The sequence below is a fragment of the Populus alba genome, chromosome 1, assembly GCF_005239225.2.
Source record: "Populus alba chromosome 1, ASM523922v2, whole genome shotgun sequence".
NCBI lineage: Eukaryota > Viridiplantae > Streptophyta > Magnoliopsida > Malpighiales > Salicaceae > Populus > Populus alba.
This window is the reverse complement of record NC_133284.1, coordinates 23,435,827-23,457,003: the sequence shown is the minus strand read 5'-3', so window position 1 is coordinate 23,457,003 and position 21,177 is coordinate 23,435,827. Positions and strand designations below refer to the sequence as shown.

Sequence of the window (21,177 nt, the reverse complement as noted above, 5' to 3'; positions counted from 1 at the left end):
ATATCATTTGTTGAATGTTTTTCTTTATTTATTTACACAATGGCTACTGATATGTTTAGTTAGATCGAAGTATAAGTTTTTTTTTTATTTACATCTGGAATTTTGTTTATGTTAAAAAACAGTTGAAAAATTCTACATGTTTGATTTTTTTATTATGTTTTGATGTTTTAGATTTGATCTTTATTATTATGATTTATGATATCTTCCCTTAACCCTTTTATGCTCGATTCATGATTTTTTTTGTTTGCTTTTCGAGTAATTTCCTTGATATACATGCAACCTCTTTTAATTAACAAAATCTTAGATTTTTTCTATTCATTTTAAAATTTTGATATCACATGAATATCCTTTTTTACGTTGATAAGAAAGTAACTTGTCTCGTAGAGTAGTGCAAGTCAGTTATCTAGTTCAAACCTAAACAATGATGGATATTAGCAAGCCCATGAGCTATATCAATAAAAACTTGTATACATGATGACCAAATGATAAAACTGTGTAACTAGGATTTTGTGGATTTCTAAGACAAGTAGATTAGAATCTTAGTTCACTGGAAGCTAATATTTTATGGGGTTTCTTTGAAAATTTTATAGGTTCTTTTTTTTTTTTTTTTCATTTGTTTACTTGTGGGCTTAGAAATTAAAGAAAAAATAAAGAGTTTGCAGAAACAAAGGTTAGTAGGCCATAGAAGTATAAGAAATTGAAACTTTTGAGATTTGGATATGGGTTCTTTTTTAAAATTCTTAAACTTTATGGTGTCAATTTTGTATTGATCATAGGAAAAGTTTATGAATTACAATAACATTTAAACTAGGATGCATTAGTTAACACATGGAAACAAAATAAATTTGAATAGTGAAACACATCTTTTCTTGTACCAATTAGTTGGTACTCAGGGAAGATTCTCTTTCTGAAATCCAAATGCTAATCACATACATGATCTTGTAGCATATTCATTTATAATTTTTTTTAATCTAAATAATCCTAAACTTAGTGACACGACCAAAAGATTGATGTCTTATCTCAAGTGCATGTTGAGTTTATATTATATCTATTCTAACACCATTAGTGAAACCTTTTCACATTGACATAATAAACTTAGCTAAACATAACAAAGAAGAGAAACATAAATAAACAACATAAGAACATAAGTATAGTAAAGGAATGAAAAGCATAAACAAGAGATTAAAGAAAATATAACATGAAATAAAACTTAAACATTACAAAAATATAAAGAAAGAAATAAAAAGCATGATCTTGATCTAAAAACTAAGATGCCTAAATGCATGGCAAATGCCTTTTTTTAGAGGCCAAAATTTGAAACTATTGATTTGATGACTAATTGTTGAGTGGGTGGCCACATCTTGACTTGATGATATTCATTATCTTCTTGTCTGAACAAAACATCATTGATATTGTCAGAATTTAAACAGACTTAACCATGAAAGTTCTAGGAAATTGTCTCAACGTTCTAGGAAAAAAAATTGAGGTCATTTGGACTTCTAGAACTCGAGATATGAGTTGAATACTGAACAGTGTCTGGGTTGGAAAATAGATTCGGACTTCTCCATTATTACTACAATTTGGACTTGAAAAGAGCCTTTTTGAAATCTTGGACTCCTCATGAAAGTTTTAGGCCTATGTATTAGCTTTCCATCCATATAGAACAGACATAAATCCAAGATCTACAGCTCTAGAGAGGACCCAATGACCAAACAGTGCTCTAGTTTGGACTGAACCGACATCTTTTTTCTAAGTTTGGCCCCTTTTTTGTCTTTTAAATTTTAGTAATTAAACTCATCAATCAATCCTTTGATTTATGTGATAGGCCTGCATTTAAGATGAACATTTACCATAAATTAAAGGTATTATATATTATCAGACTTGTTATTATAAAAAATGCTTTCGTTAAGGAGTTATTGATACTTCAAGTGCAAAATAATGATATAAAACTTTGATAAAAATGCACTTCTAAGTACTAATCACTTAGCGTCAATCCAAAATTGTTAATCTATTTGTTCTTTATCTATATACTTATTAAAAAGTATCGGTGAAAACAATCATAAAAGATACTAGAGTTATAAAATTTGAATTGGCATGGAAATTGTAAAGTTCAAGCTAAGAAACATATATAAGGATATTTGTGATTTATACTGCCTAAATTGCAAATTTATAAAACTTGTTTCACCCTAAGAATATATTTCATAACTCAATTTTGGATACCCTAAAAATTATTTTAAATACATACAAATAAAAAAAATCCAAAAATATTTTTAGGACACGAAGAGATAAGCTCTTGAGTTGCAACAAACCAAAATAACCAGACTAAGATATTTTAACACAATGAGCTAAAGAAAGACTTAAAAAAATGAAGATTAAAATTCAACTTGATTAAAATTACAAAAAGTAATTAAGTTTAAGAACTCAATTAAACTTTTAATGGGTTCAATTGGCTTAACTAAAGACTTAATTAAAGAAACATTGAGTTTAAAAGTCAATTTGGCCACAATTGGAATAATTAATTAAGTTAAAGGACTTAATTTAACTTATAATAGTTTTATGAATTCAATCAAGGACTTAATTGAAAAAAAAAAATTAAGTTTAAAGGCCTAATTCGATTAATTCATAAAAATTAGAAGATTTGGGACATAATTTAAACTTGAAAAGGCTAAATTGGTGCAATCAAGGGTTCAATTGAAAGAAATTTAAAGATCATAGGCTTATTGAGGGTCATATAGAAGAATTTCAAAACCAAAGACCAAAATGCATAAGGTGTGTAAGTTTGACGACTAAAATTAATCAAATTAGGGATATACTTAGAGAAATTAAAATTTTGATGGTTGATAAGGGTGAAATTGCATAATCTAAAAGCAAAAAAAAAAAGGCAAAAGATGATCAAATTAAAAGATTTAAATCAATGGTTCTAGGGGTGTAATTGCTAAAATTAAGAAGTTTTAGGATCAATTAAGGATTCATATGCTTAAATTGGAAAGACAAGGACTAAACTGAAATTTTTCTAAAATCTTATTTTAAAAACCCTAATTTTTAGGATTTAAACAAACGACACATCACTCAGACTTTAATAAAGAAATAAGTGACATGTCATTTGGTCTTCTTATCATCTCATTCAGTCGAGAAGATTGATCGAGTTGTCATTTTTAGGTGAATGAACGTGGCATCTTTGACCACCTCGCAGGCTCTAACCACTACTCAACTTAGAAACATCTCATCTACAAGGATCAGTTATCATCATCACATGTTTGTACGTCATTCGGCTCAATAAACTTAACAACATCTTGTCTATGATCAATCGTCTTTACATTGGAAAATTCAAGTTGATCAAGAGCTCGCATTTTAATTAATGAATTTGTAGTTTTAGACCTGTAAATTCAATGTGGTTTGTTCTTAATAACATATCTACATCCCCTCTACAAGGTTAAGGTCAATAAATGATACATTTATGACTCAATATCCACAATGATGTTGACTAAGTACCCAACTCAATCATCTATAACTGAAGAAAAATTCATCATGACAAAAAAGACTCCTAAGCTATTCTCTCATGTTTGATTTTGTTTTTTAGAAGAACAAAAAGGCACCAAACTCCTCCTATTTCAAAAGGAAGGTTTTGACAGAGAAAGAATAAGAATCTTCCCTGATAATCTATTTCCAAAAATTCATCATGGTTTTGAAATTTTTGGTATTGGTTTGGTTATAAAAAAGCATTTGCTCTTGAGTAGAGGATGATGGTTTTTTGAGAGAAGAAACAGAAAAGAAAAGGAGAAAGATTAAAGAAAATTAAACCACTAAAGTTTCTTGATAACAAGCCAATAAAGTATTAATAAGAAGTGGAAGGAAAGAGGTAAAAGGTAGAGTTTGCGAGTCTAGGATTGGAAGAAAAAATACTAGAGATCTAAAGCTTGAAGAAGGAGAAAGAAATGCCCAACAAATGAGACAACATTATTAGACAATGTATACCTCTAACTTTAATGAGGGAGAGTAGCTCAATGAGCACACTCCCTCCCTTTCTATTTTGTCTTTTAGATTCCTACCTAAAATGTGTGTTAGGCATCATTTGCAGTTATTTATCAATTTAAATGTAATAAATGCTTCTTTTTAAGATGTTTAGTTATGTCATGAATCATCATGTACTTTCAAGTTTTGTTTGATGTCTATTTTGTGCTTTAGAGTTTATGATTAAGTGATGAATGATAGTTTAAAATGTTATTTTGGCATGATTTAAGGCTTAGTTTAATCAATAATATATTTAATGCAAAATATGTTAGAGTGTGATGTTGTTGTTATAGTTGATTTTAACCTGATTTTGAAAACATACTAAGTTTACTTGAACTATAAGTATGGCATTTATAGTTAGGGAAGATGAGAATCAGTCAATAGAACAATGTTTATACATAAAGGGATGTAATTTTTATTGCCTATTGGTAATTGGTTATGCTGGCTTTACTATTTATAATGATTCAAACAAATTGTATTTAGCATGTTTAATCTATATTTGCAATGCTTAGGTCCCTTTTCATGGTTTTATGCTTTTTTTAATGGAGTTTTAGCTTTTTAAGCATTTTTGAATTTGTGTTCTTGAGTTGAAATTTGGGTTCACTCATAATCTGATGTTTTTGTTTTCCTTGTAAGCTTCGGTTCAGTCTCAGACCTATGTATGAGTGTTTTATGCCATTTTTTATTCCTTTTATTACATGTTTTAGATAAATCGATCCCTGGTTCTCTTTAATGCCTAGGTTAGGGGTCATGATTGTCGGGTTTGATTTGTTGAAAATAAGAACGTGTTATTACTTTTCAACACATGATTGTGCACTAGTTCTCCATTTTGCATCCTTTTGTGCTTTTATTTTGACATGATCTAGCCTATATATTCACTTTGATTTTTGGGTTTCGTCGCTGAGTTCTTGGTGTTTTTGGCTTGGACTCAAACAAAAAAATCTTTTTGATTTTCTTTCTTTCTTTTTTGTTTGTGGGTCGTGTTTTTGGGCTTGGACCAGGAAGTCTAACCTATATGGCTGGGTTGAACCCATTCCAGGTTTAGGGCATAGTTTGGTTGTACAAAATTTTACAAAGAAAAAATGCATTCTTTTTATCCTTAGGATGTGTTTGGCAAAGACGTCATAGGGAATTTTCACCAGTTTTTTTTTTTTTTTTTTGTCAAATTGTTTTGGTAGATAACCCTAAATAATTTCTAAAAATTCTAGAAAAAAAAATCCAATGATCATTTTAGAATTACTTATAGGTCCCTTACATATTTTTCAAACATTTCATTTAATATTTGGGCTGCAAACTTACATTGTAAGATACTGACTCAATATTAAATATATTTGCTTTTCTTTAAAATTTTAGAAAAATACAAAAACCCAAAATTTCTTATTTAAAAAGATACAAAAATATGTTTTTGTTTGTGTGCATATGACAAAATTCTAAAAATTCTCATGCATATTTTATAAAAAAGATAAATTATATTGTTATCATACTTTGTTATGAGAGCATATCTCTCTAAATTGCATGTAATTTTTCATATGGCAAAGCATCTAAATAGTTGGATATTTTTAGGATGAATTAGAGGCAGAACTTGAAGAACTAGAAAGGAGCTGAATTGGAAGAACAACTTTTTCAACCAACAATAACAACTATTTGATTTTTTGATTGATTTCAAAGTATCTTTTTAGCTAAAAATAAAATGTGATCATATAAATAATATATACTTGAATGTTCATTTAATGTAAATAGCATGGATGTAATCATACTTTTTTAAAAGGTTAGCTAAAATGGTTTTTTAGCTATTTTATCTAAAAACTTAGTTAGAAAATAAAAACCATGAATGTAGATGCTCTTATACATTACTAGAAGTTTGCTAGAGGTTTTTTTTTTTTTTTTTTTTTTTTTTTACAAAAATAGCTTAGTGGAAAAAAATAAACATTGAAAATTAAAATTAAAAATAACAAAAACCTAAAACTAATTATGAAACTATTGCACATCTACTCATATATTATTATTATTTAGTGGATCCTTATTAGACTTTTAATTTGCATATTCTTCTTCTTTTTTTGCTTTCTTTTCTTTTTGTCCTTCTATTGATAGGTAATATAGAGATATTTTTTTTTATTAATATTTGATTTTGATTTTTATTCCTAATGATTGTTGATTTGCCACCTGTTCATGTCGTCATTTTTTAATGACATCTTAAACTAGTGTTTTCTATGGTAGTAGGGTGTAATGTTTATGCATTTAATGCTAGCAATTTCTTGGCAAGTAAAAGATGTGTCAGTCATTGTTGATTTGATTTATGGTCTGGTTAGATTGCTAATAAAAATTCTTAGGTTTATCATGAATTATATTATGTTAACATGTATGGTTTTTGGTCTCTTGGGATTCTAGTTTCCTCTTTCTTATAAATAAATCTTCTAATTTTTTTTAGATTTTGTAAATGCTTTGTTTTTATATTGTGTTATTGCTTGCTGCATTGGTTTATATTACTTAATAGGAAAGGTATTGCTATTCTTTTATATTTTAACCCTTTATGCCATATTATGTCATTTGTTGTTACAAATATTTGGTCTCAAAACTAGGTCTCTATATATTTGGTTTTCCCTTTTAATTAGCTTCTATCTTCACCAAGCTTGTTATCATTATTGGTGCTTTACTTAGATGATTGATTTCTATTATAAGACTACAATTTTTTTTCTTTTTTTTGTTCTTCGTGAAAATATCTTTAGAAGTTTGTTTGCCTTTCTGCTTGTGTTATTAGTCTATTTAGGTTTTTATTTTTGGATATATAATTAGATTATGTGCTATCTAAGGTGATAAGATTATAATTGATGTTAACATGATATTTTCTATCATGTATTATGAGTGCTTTAGATAAGGATATAATTTTATCTTTGTTGTTGATTTTCCCACAAGAGGAATTTGATGCATAAGATCAACACTAACCTTAAGTTTTTCTTTTTTTGAAGACCTGCATCTATATGTAATGGAATTTCTTCTTTAATGGGTTTTTTATTGTTTGGCTGGTAATTTTTTATTTATTTAAATAAGCAAATCATTGATAACTATGTTATTACTATTGTAAGTGTTTAATATATTAGTTTCAAATGTTTAATAGTGATATGTCTATAATTAAATTTGATGTTGGTTGCTCTAGAGGTTAGGACATAATAATTTGTTTTAAGTATTTGACATTGTTTTTTATGGCATTGAAAAAATTATGGTGCTCACTAAACAAATAACTGTGCTTCTTTACATGATTTTATTATTCTTTTTATTTTTAAAAAAATCTTTTTAAAATAGATATTAGAATCTGTTCTATTTAGGTTTTTGGGTGATTAATGTCACAATATTAATAGGTTTTCTAATGGTTTTCTTTTACTTAAAGTTTATCATTGGTTTTTTATAATCTTTGATAACTTGTGATTGTGTGTTTATCTTTTCATGGGTTTTTTTTCACTTAATTGATTTATTAAGAGCATGTTTGGTATTGCAGTGGCAATTGCTTTTCATTTGAAAATGTATTGAAATAATGTTTTTTTTTTTAATTCATTTTGATATCAACACGTCAAAATAATTCAAAAACACTAAAAAAATTAATTCGAAGCAAAGAAATTTTTTTTAAAAAAAAATTAATTTTTTTCAAAAAAGCTTTTGAAATGTAAAAACAAAGAGGTTCTAAATATACTCTTCCTATATATTTGTTTTTTTTTCTTTTTCTTTTTTTGCTTTGCAAGTCCTTATATTTCCTTTCTTTCCTACCACCTTTTTTTTTCTTTTCTTTTGAGTATTGAATCCATTAATATTTGAGCAAGTTTTAAGGATATAAATTATTTTATTATATACTTCCATTTTCTGGTAATAGTTTAGATAAACAAATAATTAACACTTGCAACACATAAATGCTTAAGATGTTGCTTAACATGTATTGATTATAGATTTTGCAATGAGATAGATTTTTAGTTTCTCTTTTACATATTGAAGTAGTTTGTAAGTTTGTTTGTGAAGTATTGTATACATTGTTGCGATGTGCGCAACATCAAGAATGACGAGTCTACCTCCTGAGATGTGTTGAAAGGAAAGAGTTTTGGGTATAATCATAAAGTTATAATTATAAGGTTCAAGAGTCGCCACCTAGTATTATGGTTACTAAGAGACTTATGATCTACGAGAGTTTGGGTAAGGGACTAATTGTGTAAGGGGAAAACACATTACCCCTAGTGCACCCTACCTAAGGTAAGCTGTATTATTGTTTGATTGTTATTCTAAGTTGCATTTTTTATAATTGATTTTGTCTAGATTCAAGGCAGGTTTCCATTTGTAACGAAGTTTTTACCTTATCAGGTTAAATCTTAACCATTCTAATGTTTAAATTTTTACATCGTATTTATTTTGCATCTTGTATTTTTAATACCTAAGGGTATACTTTATAATGTAATTTTATATCTTCAAATATCAAATTCTACAACTCAATCCTAGCATTTTAAATATAAATTGAAAAAATGATTTTTGATATTTTGGTCAAATCCTAACGAATAATCATAAACTAGTTATGATATCCATTTTACATAGTAAAATATAAGAAAGATGGATTTTTTTTTTTTTTTATGAAAATATGCTTGAAAATTTTTAGGATTTGACTTTATGCACAAAAACAAAACATTTTTTTTATTTTTTGAAATGATTTTTTTTTAATTTTAGAAGAAACTTAGTATTTTAATACCAGATTTGTATCTTATAATGTAAGTCTATAGCCCAATATTATACAAAATTTTTTGGAAAAACATACAAAGGGCTCACCAATATTTTTAAAATGCCCTTTTGAAAATTTGAAAAAAAAAATTATATATATATATTAATATTATTATATTATTATTAAATATACTGGCCTGGGCCCAGCCCAACCATTTAGGCTAGACCTTGCCGGTTCGGGCCGATAGACAGCCTAATAGACCTGGCATTTCTCTTTTTTTTTAGTGGATTAGACCTAATCTAGCATAGTGCAACTGAGTGATTGGCCCAATCAAATGATTAAGTTGTATTGTAAACAATAAAACATGAATTATAATTCACATTATGCATGTTTACATGTAAAAGAATAAAAAAAACAGGAGGGGAGTGAAGATGATTACCTAGCGTAAAGATGATTGGTTGGTGGTTGTATTGGGTGGTTCGGCGTGAGAAGAATGGAGGTGTTGGTAGCTCATGGAGGCTTTGTTCGTTACTAGGAAAATGGGTTGATAAGGGTTATTGTGTGTGGGGGGGGAGAAGGAGCTTATGGTGGTTACACCTGATGTTGGTGAGGAAACGAGGTTGCAAGGGTGTTGGATCGTTGTTAGATATGGTGATTCTGAGGTGTTAGTGGCTGAAGAAACCAAAGTTGTGGTGGTGGAGGAGAAAAGAAAGAGGCTAGCAAATGAAAAACTAAGGGAGGGACTAAGTTTTTTCTAAACTTTGCACCTTGATTTCTTCCCCTTTAACCACCCCTTTTTTATAGGGGGTGGCAGAGGGATATTTTATCTTTTTTTGGGACTAATCTTGGCCCTTGATTCGAATTAGAAGGATTCCAATCGTTGGCTCAAAGTGATCATCATAAACTGTCAAATTTTAGTATTTAAAGGCTGTTTGAGTTGGCCTTTTTGGACAGACGCTATGGTTTCTTTGGTGTCAATCGACTAGAAAGAACCATATTGGGGTATGATCAAGTGTCAAGTCATCATAATGGTGTATGGTTTGTTTGGTTTGATTGAGAGATGAAGCATTAAATGCCTCTGAAAAGTAGCTAGCCAAGTAGCTTTTTCATGAAAGAAAAAGAAGATGAATAGTTCTTAGACGACAAGGCATTTGGTCCTTTTTTTTACTATTCAAAACGACGTTGTTTTAGACTTTTTAGGTTTTAATTTAAGTGTTTGACCAAAGTTCTATTTGGTCCCTTAACTTTTAATTTTTTCTTATTTGGCCAGAGATGTCTTGAAGTGATAGCATCATAGGGCTCAAAGGCGCACTATTTAGGAGATGAGAGCTCAAAAGAGCACTTAGGGGAAAAGAGATAGGGTTCAAAGACGTATTATTTGAGAGATGAGAGTTTGAAGATACACTCGAAAGGAGGTAGGGGTTAAAAAACACACTACCTGAGAGATGAAGGCTCAAAGATGCAATTGAAAGGAGGTAGGGTTATAAAATGATCTCCCCAGGAGATGAGGACTTAAAGGCGTACTTGAAAGAATGTGTGATTAGAAAACGTACTACCCGAGTTATGGGTCAATGGCGCATTGTAAAAGAGATAGGGTTAAAAAACACACTACCTGAGAGATGAAGACTCAAAAAAGCACTTGAAAAGAGGTAGGGTTAGAAAACATATTATCTGAGAGATGAGGGTTCAAAGGTGCACTCAAAACGAGAGATGAGGGCTAAAAAATACACTACTAGAGAGATAAAGGCTCAAAAATGAACTTGAAAGAAAGAAAATGGGGCTAGAAAGCACACTATTAAAGGGATAAGGGCTCAAAGGTGCACTTGAAATGAGGTAGGGTTAAAAAACGCATTACCTGAGAGATGAGGGCTCAAAGACGCATTCAAAGGAGATAGGGTTAAAAAAAACACTACACGAGAGATGAAGGCTTAAAAATACACTTGAAAGAAAAAAATATAAGGCTAAAAAACACACTATTTGAGGGATGAGAGCTCAAATGTGCACTTGAAATGAGGTAGGGTTAGAAAACGCATTACTTGAAAGATGAGGGCCTAAAGGTGTGCTCAAAAGGAGATTTGTGGTAAGACACTTGTCAAAGATCAAAGTATTTTGATTAATATGCATGTGTATTTACCTAAGAAATATTGATCCATTTTTCTTCATGGAGTTTTTTTTTTCTCAAAAGTTTGTCTTTATATTAAATTGCGATGACTTTTCGCTCTTATTTACTCAAGCCATATCTTGTGATCTTGATTTATAGAAATGACATTATATCAGCATACTTATTTGCCTACAAACCTTTATATCAAAGGTTGCCAACTCTGCCTTACATTTTGTGTTTTCTTAGAAAGGGAATTATGGAGTTAGCCTTATTTTTAATTGCCCGCCAACCTGATCATGCTCTCAAGCGTTCAATTCGAGTTTTCTTTGGGGATACGGTTGTTCGAAAAAAGATTTGATTAATTTTTTATGGATAATTTTTAAAATTTCAAAGCTATTTCAAATTCAAAAATAATTTCGATGTCAGTTTCAAGCAAATTTGTTATGAAAAAATTCAAATAATTTTTATTAATAGGTTTTCATTAAGAAGAGTTTGAAAAAAAATTTAATTTTTTTTTTGCTTTGAGTTACTTTATCTTGTTCGGCATGATCCCCGTTCATGAGTTTCAGTGACCTCTACTAAATTTGTTAATTCTTTGTTTTTTAGATTTTTTTTGTTAACTCTTTTTTTCTTTTTATTCTTAAATATTTAAATTCTTAGAGATTGATGTTTGTATTTTTTTTTCTTGATTTTTTTATAATAAAGTCATGAATTTTTTATTTTCTTTAAAATACTTTAACAGCACTTGAACAGCCAAGTCCACGGCAAAAACTGGCACGGCTACCGGTTTCACATTTACGAAATAAAAAAGATAAAAGATTGAATCGACTCCGAGCACGAGCAAGCCAGGGCCCCATCAGTTGCCGGCAAGCGAAGTCTATTTCCCTTTAATCCCCTTTCTCTCTGTCTTTTTTCGAGAGCAACTCATAAAATTGAGCAAAAATGGAGAGCAAGCGGAAGCGCTCTTTCCTTGAAGAAATTGAAGACAATGAATCTGAAAAATCCAAGTGAGCTGAAGTTATTATTTGGTTCTTCATATATATATATATATACAGTTTTTCCTCAGGTAATGATTTATTTATTTATTTATTTTTAATTTGCAGGCAGAAGAAGGTTAGATTTCCTAAAGGTAAGAAGGTGAAGAGTGGAGATGAAATAGCGGACAGAAGCAAAGCTGGAGAAGAAGGTCCAAGTGAGAGGAAGGATCCTCGTCTCGCTGCCAAGGAACGTGCTATTCTTCGCAATGAAATTACTGCTCAAATTTTTAGTGAAGATACCAATGATCCCTCTGCTGCTGAAGTCGCTTATGAGGTAGGGTTAGGGTTAGGGTTAGGGTTAGGGTTCGTTCTCAATTAATCTATGACGGGGGATTTTTCTTTTCGCAGGAGAATGAGAACTTTGTTGAAGATGGCATTCAGATAGAACCATTTAATCTCGAGAAAGAGAGAGAAGAAGGTTATTTTGATGCAGAGGGCAATTTTGTTGAATATATCAATCAAAATGAAATCAAGGTTAAGCAAACTCTATCTTACTGTCTGCGTTCTTGTTTAAGACTGCAAAAGCATTGCTTTCAATCTTTGTGTGTGGATGGGTTCTTTGCAGGATGCGTGGCTGGATAGTATTCAAGTTGATCCAAGATATGCTGGGAAAAACTTTATGGTTAGAATTAATGAACATGATGACAAAGATGATGTCCGTGAACTTTCTTCCAAAGAAATTGGAGCAATGAAGAAGCGCATTGCCAACTTGCTTGAGCCAGGAGAAACAGTAAAATTGATTGAAGCTTGATTCTTTGATTTTTTTTAGCCTTTTTGAAGTAGTTCATTCTTTCATAATTTAAGTTGTATTAGAGTTGTTCCACTTGATATGTCATGGATAAGTGTCCCGCTGTCATTGATTAATACTGTGCAAGGACATGGTATTATTAAAAACACTAGTATATCGAACCTGAAGTCCAGGCTTAGAGTTGCATATGGTTAATTATCTATTTGTGAGTAATGCAAGATGGTTATGTAGGTTTTTTAGTAAGAAATTTCATGCAGGATAACTTTGAATTTGTATCCCATAAAGGTTTTTGCTTGTGATGAACCAGAGATTCAGAGAGTTAGGGATTTTTGTCAGGGGTTTGAGTTTATAGGAGTAAGAGTTGATAAGGGGCTTGGTTTAGAAGAAATTGGAGTTGTTTGTTGTGAGTAGTAACCCGAGATATTGTAACAAGAAGATTTTGGAAGAAGAAAGGAAGAGAATAATATTTAGAGAAAAGAGAGGGACACACTCTTCGCAGGACTCGATCCATAATTACTCAAAACTCCATTATCAAAGCCCTAAATATTAGATAGAATCTGTTTTATTTATAAAGGCACCCAAATCCCCAATGATTCCAAGTAAAATAGGAAATAGATATCCAAATGGGCATAGATCTTATGTGATTAAAATTACTAGATAAACTGGTATGTTGAGAATTTAAAGTTGAATTAAATTAAAATAATTTATGAACTTATTATTACTACTGGATTTCTGAATGATGCAGTCAAGGAGAGAGAAATTGAGAATTGGGGCTCCATTTTTTTCTTTTAAAACAATTTGTTTTAGGAAATATTTTAGATGAAAAGTATTTTCCTATGTTTGGTTATGTTAATGTAAACTACTTGAAAATACTTATTTGGTGTTTGGTGTGTGGAAAAAGAAGTGCTAAGAAAGAAAAGAAAAGAATTGATTAGTGGAGGGGTCCCTTTGTTGACAGGTCTTACAAGCTTTGAGAAGGTTGAAAGGAAGATCAAATAAGAGCAAGGAAAAGATGACGACTGAGACACAGCTTCTGTTTGACCAGCTAACTGAAGATGCCAACAAGTTGTTGGATCATGGCGAGTACAGTTAAGTGTTTTTTCCACCTCTCTTAAGGTTTCATTGAAGGGGAAAGTATACCTGAGTATTTATGATGTCCATTCAGTCTTCATTTTTGTTTGCTGTGCCCCCCTGCTCCATTGTTTTGTCCACTCTTACTGATTTAATCATCCACTATGCAGATGTATATTATGACAAGCAAGAGGTTTTCAGGCGTGAGGCAGGTTGGTAATTTTCCTTTTACCTTATATATGTTACCAGTGATACTCTGTTCCAGTTCAACTTTTGAATAGAGGAATTGGGGTATGGTTATGTAATCTGTTATAGTATGCAACAATTTGAGCTGTCCTATTGGATTGTCATTGAATATTTTCAGATGGTTAATTGAATTGACATCCACAAAAATGTGTTATCCATACATATCAGGAGGCATGGTTTCAGGATGATGAGTTTTAGAAAAGCTTCTATCTGCAAAAGTTTGCTTTCATCACCTCTTCATGGGCTTTTGCAAATGTGTGGAAATTATTTTTATGTGTTTATTGAATAATTATTTTTTGTAATGTTCTTTAGAAGGATATGAAAGGTTAGCTTTAGCTAGGGGGAAGGGCATGTCCATCAGTGATGTCCTGGAGGATTCTGATTTTAGCATGGAGAAGGACTTGTCATCTGGTGTGACTGATCGTGGTGCAGCCTCTTCAGTGCTCTCTGATATGGATGTGGGTACTTCAATCCCAAATGTGTCTACTGCAGAAATCTCAGGCAATGACGGTAATGCATACGACATGTTTGGGGATGATGAGGAAAATGCTGTAGCTGTTGCATCGTCTGACATTAGTAATTTGGTCCCTGGCACCAAGTATAATGTAGCCTGTCAACCATCATCAGATGGTCTTAATGCCATCTCTGGAAGTAAGCTTTCATAATTATCTGAGTATTGTAGAAGTTTTGAGATGAAATAATAATAGCTTAGTCAAATGTACAGATTAAATAGCTACGCATCCCATGCTTGACTTTTTGTCTCTAATGCTTTTTATTGCTTGTTCTGCAGATGGACCCTTGCAAAATGATTATGTCTATGATGAGACTTCTGGGTACTCTCTCCCTCCCCCCCTCTCTCTCCAGGCTTTTAAATAAATTGCAATAAAATTTCTTGTAGTATTTTGTGTATCATTGATCCGTTTACAACATGTTTTCTTGTTCTTGCTTGCTAATGTTCCTTAGTTATTGTAGTATAGATAACCTGACTTTTGGGTGATGGTATTGGTTCAAGATTTATTGCCAAGCTTTTGAAGCATATTGTTGTTGTCTGTCTCAAATATTGAAGTTGAAGAAAAGAATTTGTGCAATCAACTTCATTAATTATTTTGCTTCCATAATTGCTGTTGTTAGAGAGACAATCTGACAATATGGTGTGGTGTTAGTTCAAAATTCATAACCCAGCTTTCTAAGAAATGTTGTTGTATCTGTCCCAAATTTTCAAGCTAACCAGTTTGTTAATTTCTTCTGAAGTCTTATAAAGCAAGGTCTTTCATGTAGTGACATTGTTTCATGATCAATATTGAAAATGAATGACAAGATTTGAGTTTGATCTGATACAGAAAAGGTTAAACAAGGTTTCTTAAAAATGCATGTTTCAATGGAGTGAGAACTTAGTAATGTTATATTGTAGAACTGTCAAAAGAATTCTTATTTCGATAGACTAGGTATAGCTGTGTCAAATTACTTCCTACAGCTGGTTCCTTTATCATTTGATTCTCTTCTTATTTTGAAAAATGATCCCCTTTAGGCCCTTTAAGAGTATTGTGGGTAGACATTTTGATTGTTTTTATGGATGTTTGCAAGTAGTAAAGAACATCTTCAGTAATCCATATTTTAATTGACTTGTTTTGCATTTTCGAATTATTCTATCTCTTTCTGCTCTCGTTGCTTTTGACTATTGATATATCCGAATTCATCATATTACAGAATTTAGTTTTTTGGGCTAAAAAATCTTGTTTTCGCACAAATCTTACAGCTGTGGTTAAATTGCAATAATTATCTAGAATTTATCTGTGAACACTTCTTATCTTTCAATTTTTTATTTTTCCAGGGACATGGGGTAGCAGAAACTTCAAGAACAATTTGTTATATACACTTAGGGTTTTCATAGAATTCAAACTAACATTAAATTCCCCATGTCAGGTACTACTACAGCAGCAGTTTGGGATATTATTATGATCCATCTACGGGACTGTTCTGCCAGGCAACATCAGGGCAATGGTAATTAAGTTGCAATTTCTTTTTTAATTTCATTTTACTTACAGTATAAGAAATCCCAACTTAATGAGTTGTTTGATTTATGATTTGGGTGTTGCTTTTTGCATGCCTTGTTTTGATATCCACACGCAGGAAAGAAAAAGAAATAGATGCCCAATTTGAAATTCAAGTGATCAACATATATAGATATAAATAGTTGGTAGTATAGGAACATAATGATGCCTTCAAGATTTGTGTATAACATCTCATGTGTGATCTCTAACTAGTTTTACCCAAGGTGTACTTCTGAGATGCTCCAAAAGAAAAACGAAGTTGTAATTCTCACAGATGCCCTGTCTAAGGTTTTGTGTAGCCCATAACTGAAGATATTGCAATATAAAGAAGTTAGGTTATGTGTTATAAAGTTCGGTCGTTGCTTCATATGACATATTAAGGCAAATGTCTCTATTCGTGTCAAGTTATGGAGATCTTTATTGCTGGGTGTCTAATGGGTCTTTGAATGCCCTGTATTTCTTTGTGGGTATAAAATAGATTGCTAACATAATATATTTTCTTTGCTATAACGGCCTGAATAAAAATCTAGCAAGGTGGGAGTATTGCCAAGGGAAATGAAATGGGTCCATCCCACACTTGAAATGTTCCTAGAAAAGCAGATCCATGGTACCAACATACCAACTGTTAGTATGTCCAAGCACATGAGAATGAGATTCAGGCCGGATTGGTTAAACTTCTCGCGATCACTTTCCTGCACTTCCTTTTTATGGAGCAACTTAGATCACTGCCTGATGAGAACCATGTTAAATTAAGATTGTAGAAGTGTTGTGCTCGTTAATTTCATCAATCTGTGTAGTTTCAAAGCTATGTGCACATCATAAACTTTTTTTATGCAGCAGGAAGGTTTTCAGAGGATTTTTATAATAGGCCATGTGATTGTTTAAGAGGGTTTTTCAAATGATTTGCAATATAAATAGGAAGGTGTTTGACCATTGCTTTTTATGTTATCTTGTTATTGTTGTGTAGAGATTCCCTATGAATGTCAAATGTCCATGGGGAATAAAGAACGTGAATGTCAAATGTCCATGGGGAGTAAAGAACCCAATGGATCTCCTCTCCAAAGCATGGGAGAGGAGAATGCACTTGGTTTTGTGTCCTACTTTTGAACCAAAAGAGAAGGAAAAATGAAAACAGGCTCCCCTCTTGAGTGTCGGGTGAATGGAATTTAGTTAAGTTGGTGGCAGTCATTAAATGAGACACCACAGGCATGTGGTTGTAATAATACATGGCCCACAAGCTAATTGTTTTTTCTTGCTTTTTATGACCAGGTACTTATTTAACGAGGAAACTGGCACGTACAATGAAATTCATGAGGTTGCAACCAATGCAAACTAAAGGAACTGGTTTTGTTGCTTGTTTGAGGAGTTTGTACAGGTTTACAGAGGAAAAGTTGTGATATGTGAATTGATATAACAACTGTTCTCTATGCTAGTGAGCTGGCCTGACCCATGAAGTGATTTATCATTTTGAAAGACGAGCTAAAGTTTCTCGATTGTGAATGCTAATGACTTGTAGGTATGTGGTGTTTTACCATTTTGTGTTTAGAAGCCTATCATCTTCAAAATCTTGATGTTTTGCTGTGACAAGGATAGGATGAATCAAATTTATCCAAGCATCTGTTAGAAATTTCTCTCAACACATCTGAAGATTGTTATTCCATTGATTGGGTTACTTTTCTTTGGGTTTGATATCCATTATTGAGAGATTATCTCTTTAGTTTGGAAGTTGTTTTGAATTTTCTAGTGCCTTCTTTATTCTTGTTGGTTGATTCTTCTGGAATTGCAAATATAATTGGCACTGCCGCTTGTCATGAACTTTTTGTAATTATGCAGTTTGCTGCATATAAAGATTTCACATCGCTGCTCGATCTAGTCTTCACATTGAGCGGCATTACAGAGTGACCAAGAACCTAAAAGCAGGGAAACCCTGCTAGTAGAAATTTTGAAGCTTCGGCGATTCAGAAATTGTGAACTATATCAACTTTTCTTGAGATATATATTGGATGGTTGAACTTCCTGCTGCTAGAAATTGGCGAGTGAAGATTGGAAGATACTTGATTGTGAGTTGTTTCCCATGTTCTTTTTTTTATATAAAAAAAAAAAATACTGTGTCAGCAAATAGAATATATTAATATGTGCGTTGTGCATTTCCAATGGATTAGAACTTAGAATCCAAATGAAAGGAAAACAATGTAGAGGAGGGAGAAAATCAACTTAGTTTGACATATTTTTCATCAAGAGGGTTTATTGTGATATGGGGAATGAAGAATCCCAATCTGTACTTGCTTTTAATTCCAACTCTATTCAAAATCTGTATTGATAGTACAAGATGAAGTTAATTTGATCATTCCATGAACCAAAAGGCTCTATCCAAGTAGAATTGTTTTAGTTCCTTTAGTGGGTTGTCAGTATAAAATGTTTTCATTTGATAGTGTTATAAAGTCCAACCTGACCTGGTGATATACTGACTTGAAACCTGGCTCGAGGTAGGTTTTATTAGTTCTTTAAAAAAAGAAACAAAAAAATCTTGAGTTGGTTATTTGATTTGCAAGTTAACTCATTCAATTCATGACCTGAGACTTGGCCAGGTTAATGATAGTAATTAGGCGATAATGGAATGGAAAACTTACCCTGCAAACTTAAAGCTCCTAAATTCTTTTAGTTATGCTAAATTTTATTCATTGCATCAACATTGATGGCTTCGATGTCGGCCATGATAGTTGTAACGGAGTTAAATTTGTTAGGGATACATTGACAAAAACAGTGTTGGAACGACACATTGAACAGTGGTAGCTCGAGGGACAGTGTCAAAATCAGCAACGTCGACAAAATTGACAGTAGGGGTTGACGATGAGTCTAGATGATGGATAGTCCAAAGCTTGTTGAAAACACTACTAGCACAAATGACAACATGTATAAGCAATGACAGCGTGTATGGACAATGATAGATTAGGTAGCAATGTATGTCTAACAATTCAACAAGACATAGATTGATGTTTGACGAATTCTGACTTGGACGACGAATATTTGAAAGCACGCAAGCACACCTATTTTGGCAGCACTTGAGTTGGTAGAATAGACAACTGGTTTGTTGGGTGGCAAGCAAGGGAGATGCAATAGTTGGGGCAGTTATTAGCATTTGATTGTTCACAAAACTTGCATGTAGTCTTTATATAGTTTGTATGTAAGTGTGTAGCATGTAAGTTCTATGAGTAGGTAAAATCATTGTGCATAGCATGCACAAATAAACTTGTGTATTCTTTTTGTTGAGATTAATAAAATGTTGAGATTATTCTTATAATTCAGTGTGTTAAACTGTGTATATCCTCTCTACTTTTGTATTTCTACTTGTGTTATACAACATGGGATAGTGTGAGAGGAACTTTTTGGTAAGGGGAAACACTTAGTTGCTAGGTAAAAACAAGTGGGGCGACAAAGGGAAGGTTGAGTCTGGTGGGGGCTAAACTGTCGTATAGTAGCATAGATTTTGATGAGAGAGTCAACCTTGTGGCAATTAGTATTAGAGCATGGGATGTTTTGGACAAAACAACGAACAATACTTTGGGCAAGATAATAAACAGTTTTATTGAAGCCATTGTGGGATAGTTTGCGAAACTGGTGGCTTTACATCACATGCCAAAGGGCATGAATGCGATTAGGAAAATATTGGAACGTCTAGAGAACTTGATGGGGTTAATTTTTGAAGATGAAAATAGTTTGTTGAACGACAAGTTAGAGTTGGCAATGGATGTTGTTGAAAAGGCTGATGGACAATATGTTGAATTTGAGACTGAAATTGGTTGAAAGTTGCAGGTTGTCGATGAAGAAATTTTTGTCTGGGGGAGTGTCTAAGCTATGGTCAGTGTTGGTTTTTCAAAGCTTAAGGTTCTAGAACCTAAGCTGTTTGGTGGGGCTAGGAGTTCCAAAGAGTTGGAAAATTTTGTGTGGGACTTGGAACACTATTTTAGCGTGGCCAAGATCAACATTGATGAACGAGTTGACATCGTGATGATGTATTTGTTGGTTGATGCAAAGTTATAGTGGCAGACAAGGTCTAAGGAGGACTTAAATGTTAGGAAACCAAATGTGGAGACATGAGAGGGTCTGAAACAGAAGATAAATGAACAGGTTTTGCCCAACAATACGTCCTGGATTATGAGAGAAGACTTGAAAATGTTGAGGCATGACAGGTCAGTGAGAGATTACGTGAAGAGATTCAGCTCTTGGATTTTGGATATTGACAACATGTCTAAGGAGAACAAATTGTTCAACTTTTTGTCTAGAGACTTCAACTGCAGGCACAGTTGGATTTGTGGAGGAAGAAGATTCCAGACTTGTCGTTGGCCATCATTGTTGTCGATGGACTGGCAGGCTTTAGAGTAGAGGCCAGTGAAGGGACTCCTGGAACTTCTGAGTTTTTGTCAAAGCTTTCGGGGAAGAAGGATGACACCAAAATGAAGAAATTTCGTTGTGTAATAAAGCTAATGAGTGCCTAGAAGCATTTGAAAGAGGTTAATTATTGTTCATTAACTTTGGAGGGAGAATATTGTAGTTATCACTCATTTACAGTCACTGTACAGATTAAATTCACTAAAAACATAATTTTATCTTTCTCGAAGAGTTTGTTACATCTTCCCATTCTTTTAATAATATTTTGCTTTGAACTTTTATTGGTAAATCCTCCCACCTTTTTTTTTTATTTAGAACCGATTTTTATGAACAATAAAAGTAAAGATTGCTAAAATAATTATAAGCCTATCTAATTAACAATAAAATTCAGTTTTTATTCTAAAAATTTGGTGTTGAATTTTGCTTTTTTCTTTAAATACTAATCTTTTTAGAGTTTGGAAAATTAATAAGAAAAATAAAAATGTAATTTAAAGTGACATGTTTTGTAACATGGTGCTCCATTTTTAGAGTTTAATAAAACATTTTTAAATAATTGTGGGGGTATGTTTAAACTTAAAACGAGGGTTTTTTTTTTTTTTGTTAAGAGTTTGATTCAAGGTGAGTGCTAATAAGGGTATATTTGCTATTAAAAAAGAACATTACTAGCACAATTTTCGTATAGTGTGTAGTTTAATAATTATATAGAAACAAATGTCATGTGAAAGAATTCATAGAATGTGTTGAAATAGCCTTAATGTGAAAAATTTTATAGTACTCAATGGGTAATTAAATAAGTAATTTTTTTTGGTCAACTTGGAAGAAAAATAGTTGAT

The 21,177-nt window shown here is 31.9% G+C and overlaps 1 protein-coding gene across 6 annotated transcripts; it reads left to right on the top strand.

Annotated features, from left to right (window-relative positions):
• The first annotated feature begins 11,552 nt into the window (after positions 1-11,552).
• On the top strand, positions 11,553-19,256 carry LOC118040200 (uncharacterized). 6 transcript variants are annotated; one of them, XR_004686029.2, is made up of 12 exons: positions 11,555-11,809; positions 11,906-12,113; positions 12,188-12,313; positions 12,405-12,569; positions 13,546-13,675; positions 13,829-13,870; positions 14,217-14,555; positions 14,695-14,737; positions 15,828-15,905; positions 17,225-17,471; positions 17,789-18,015; positions 18,700-19,256. XR_004686029.2 is itself a non-coding variant. In XM_073403759.1 (10 exons), coding segments are annotated over exons 1-10 (1,197 nt in total). In that variant the 5' UTR covers positions 11,554-11,744; the 3' UTR covers positions 16,924-17,210. The 6 variants fall into 6 exon arrangements, 3 of the variants coding, with proteins under 3 accessions (XP_073259862.1, XP_073259860.1, XP_034902967.1); XR_012167583.1 differs by lacking the exon at positions 18,700-19,256 and having other exon boundaries at positions 17,225-17,467; positions 17,789-18,347; XR_004686028.2 differs by lacking the exon at positions 18,700-19,256 and having other exon boundaries at positions 17,789-18,347.
• Positions 19,257-21,177: the final 1,921 nt, after the last annotated feature.

What these genes read in the sequence shown, in the direction of transcription:
- LOC118040200 (XM_035047076.2), top strand. Translation starts at nt 11,745, where the DNA reads ATGGAGAGCAAGCGGAAGCGCTCTTTCCTTGAAGAAATTGAAGACAAT. An exon ending in TCAATCAAAATGAAATCAAG is followed by an intron (nt 12,314 to 12,404) that starts GTTAAGCAAACT and finishes GGTTCTTTGCAG; the next exon opens with GATGCGTGGCTGGATAGTAT. An exon ending in GTCTATGATGAGACTTCTGG is followed by an intron (nt 14,738 to 15,827) that starts GTACTCTCTCCC and finishes TCCCCATGTCAG; the next exon opens with GTACTACTACAGCAGCAGTT.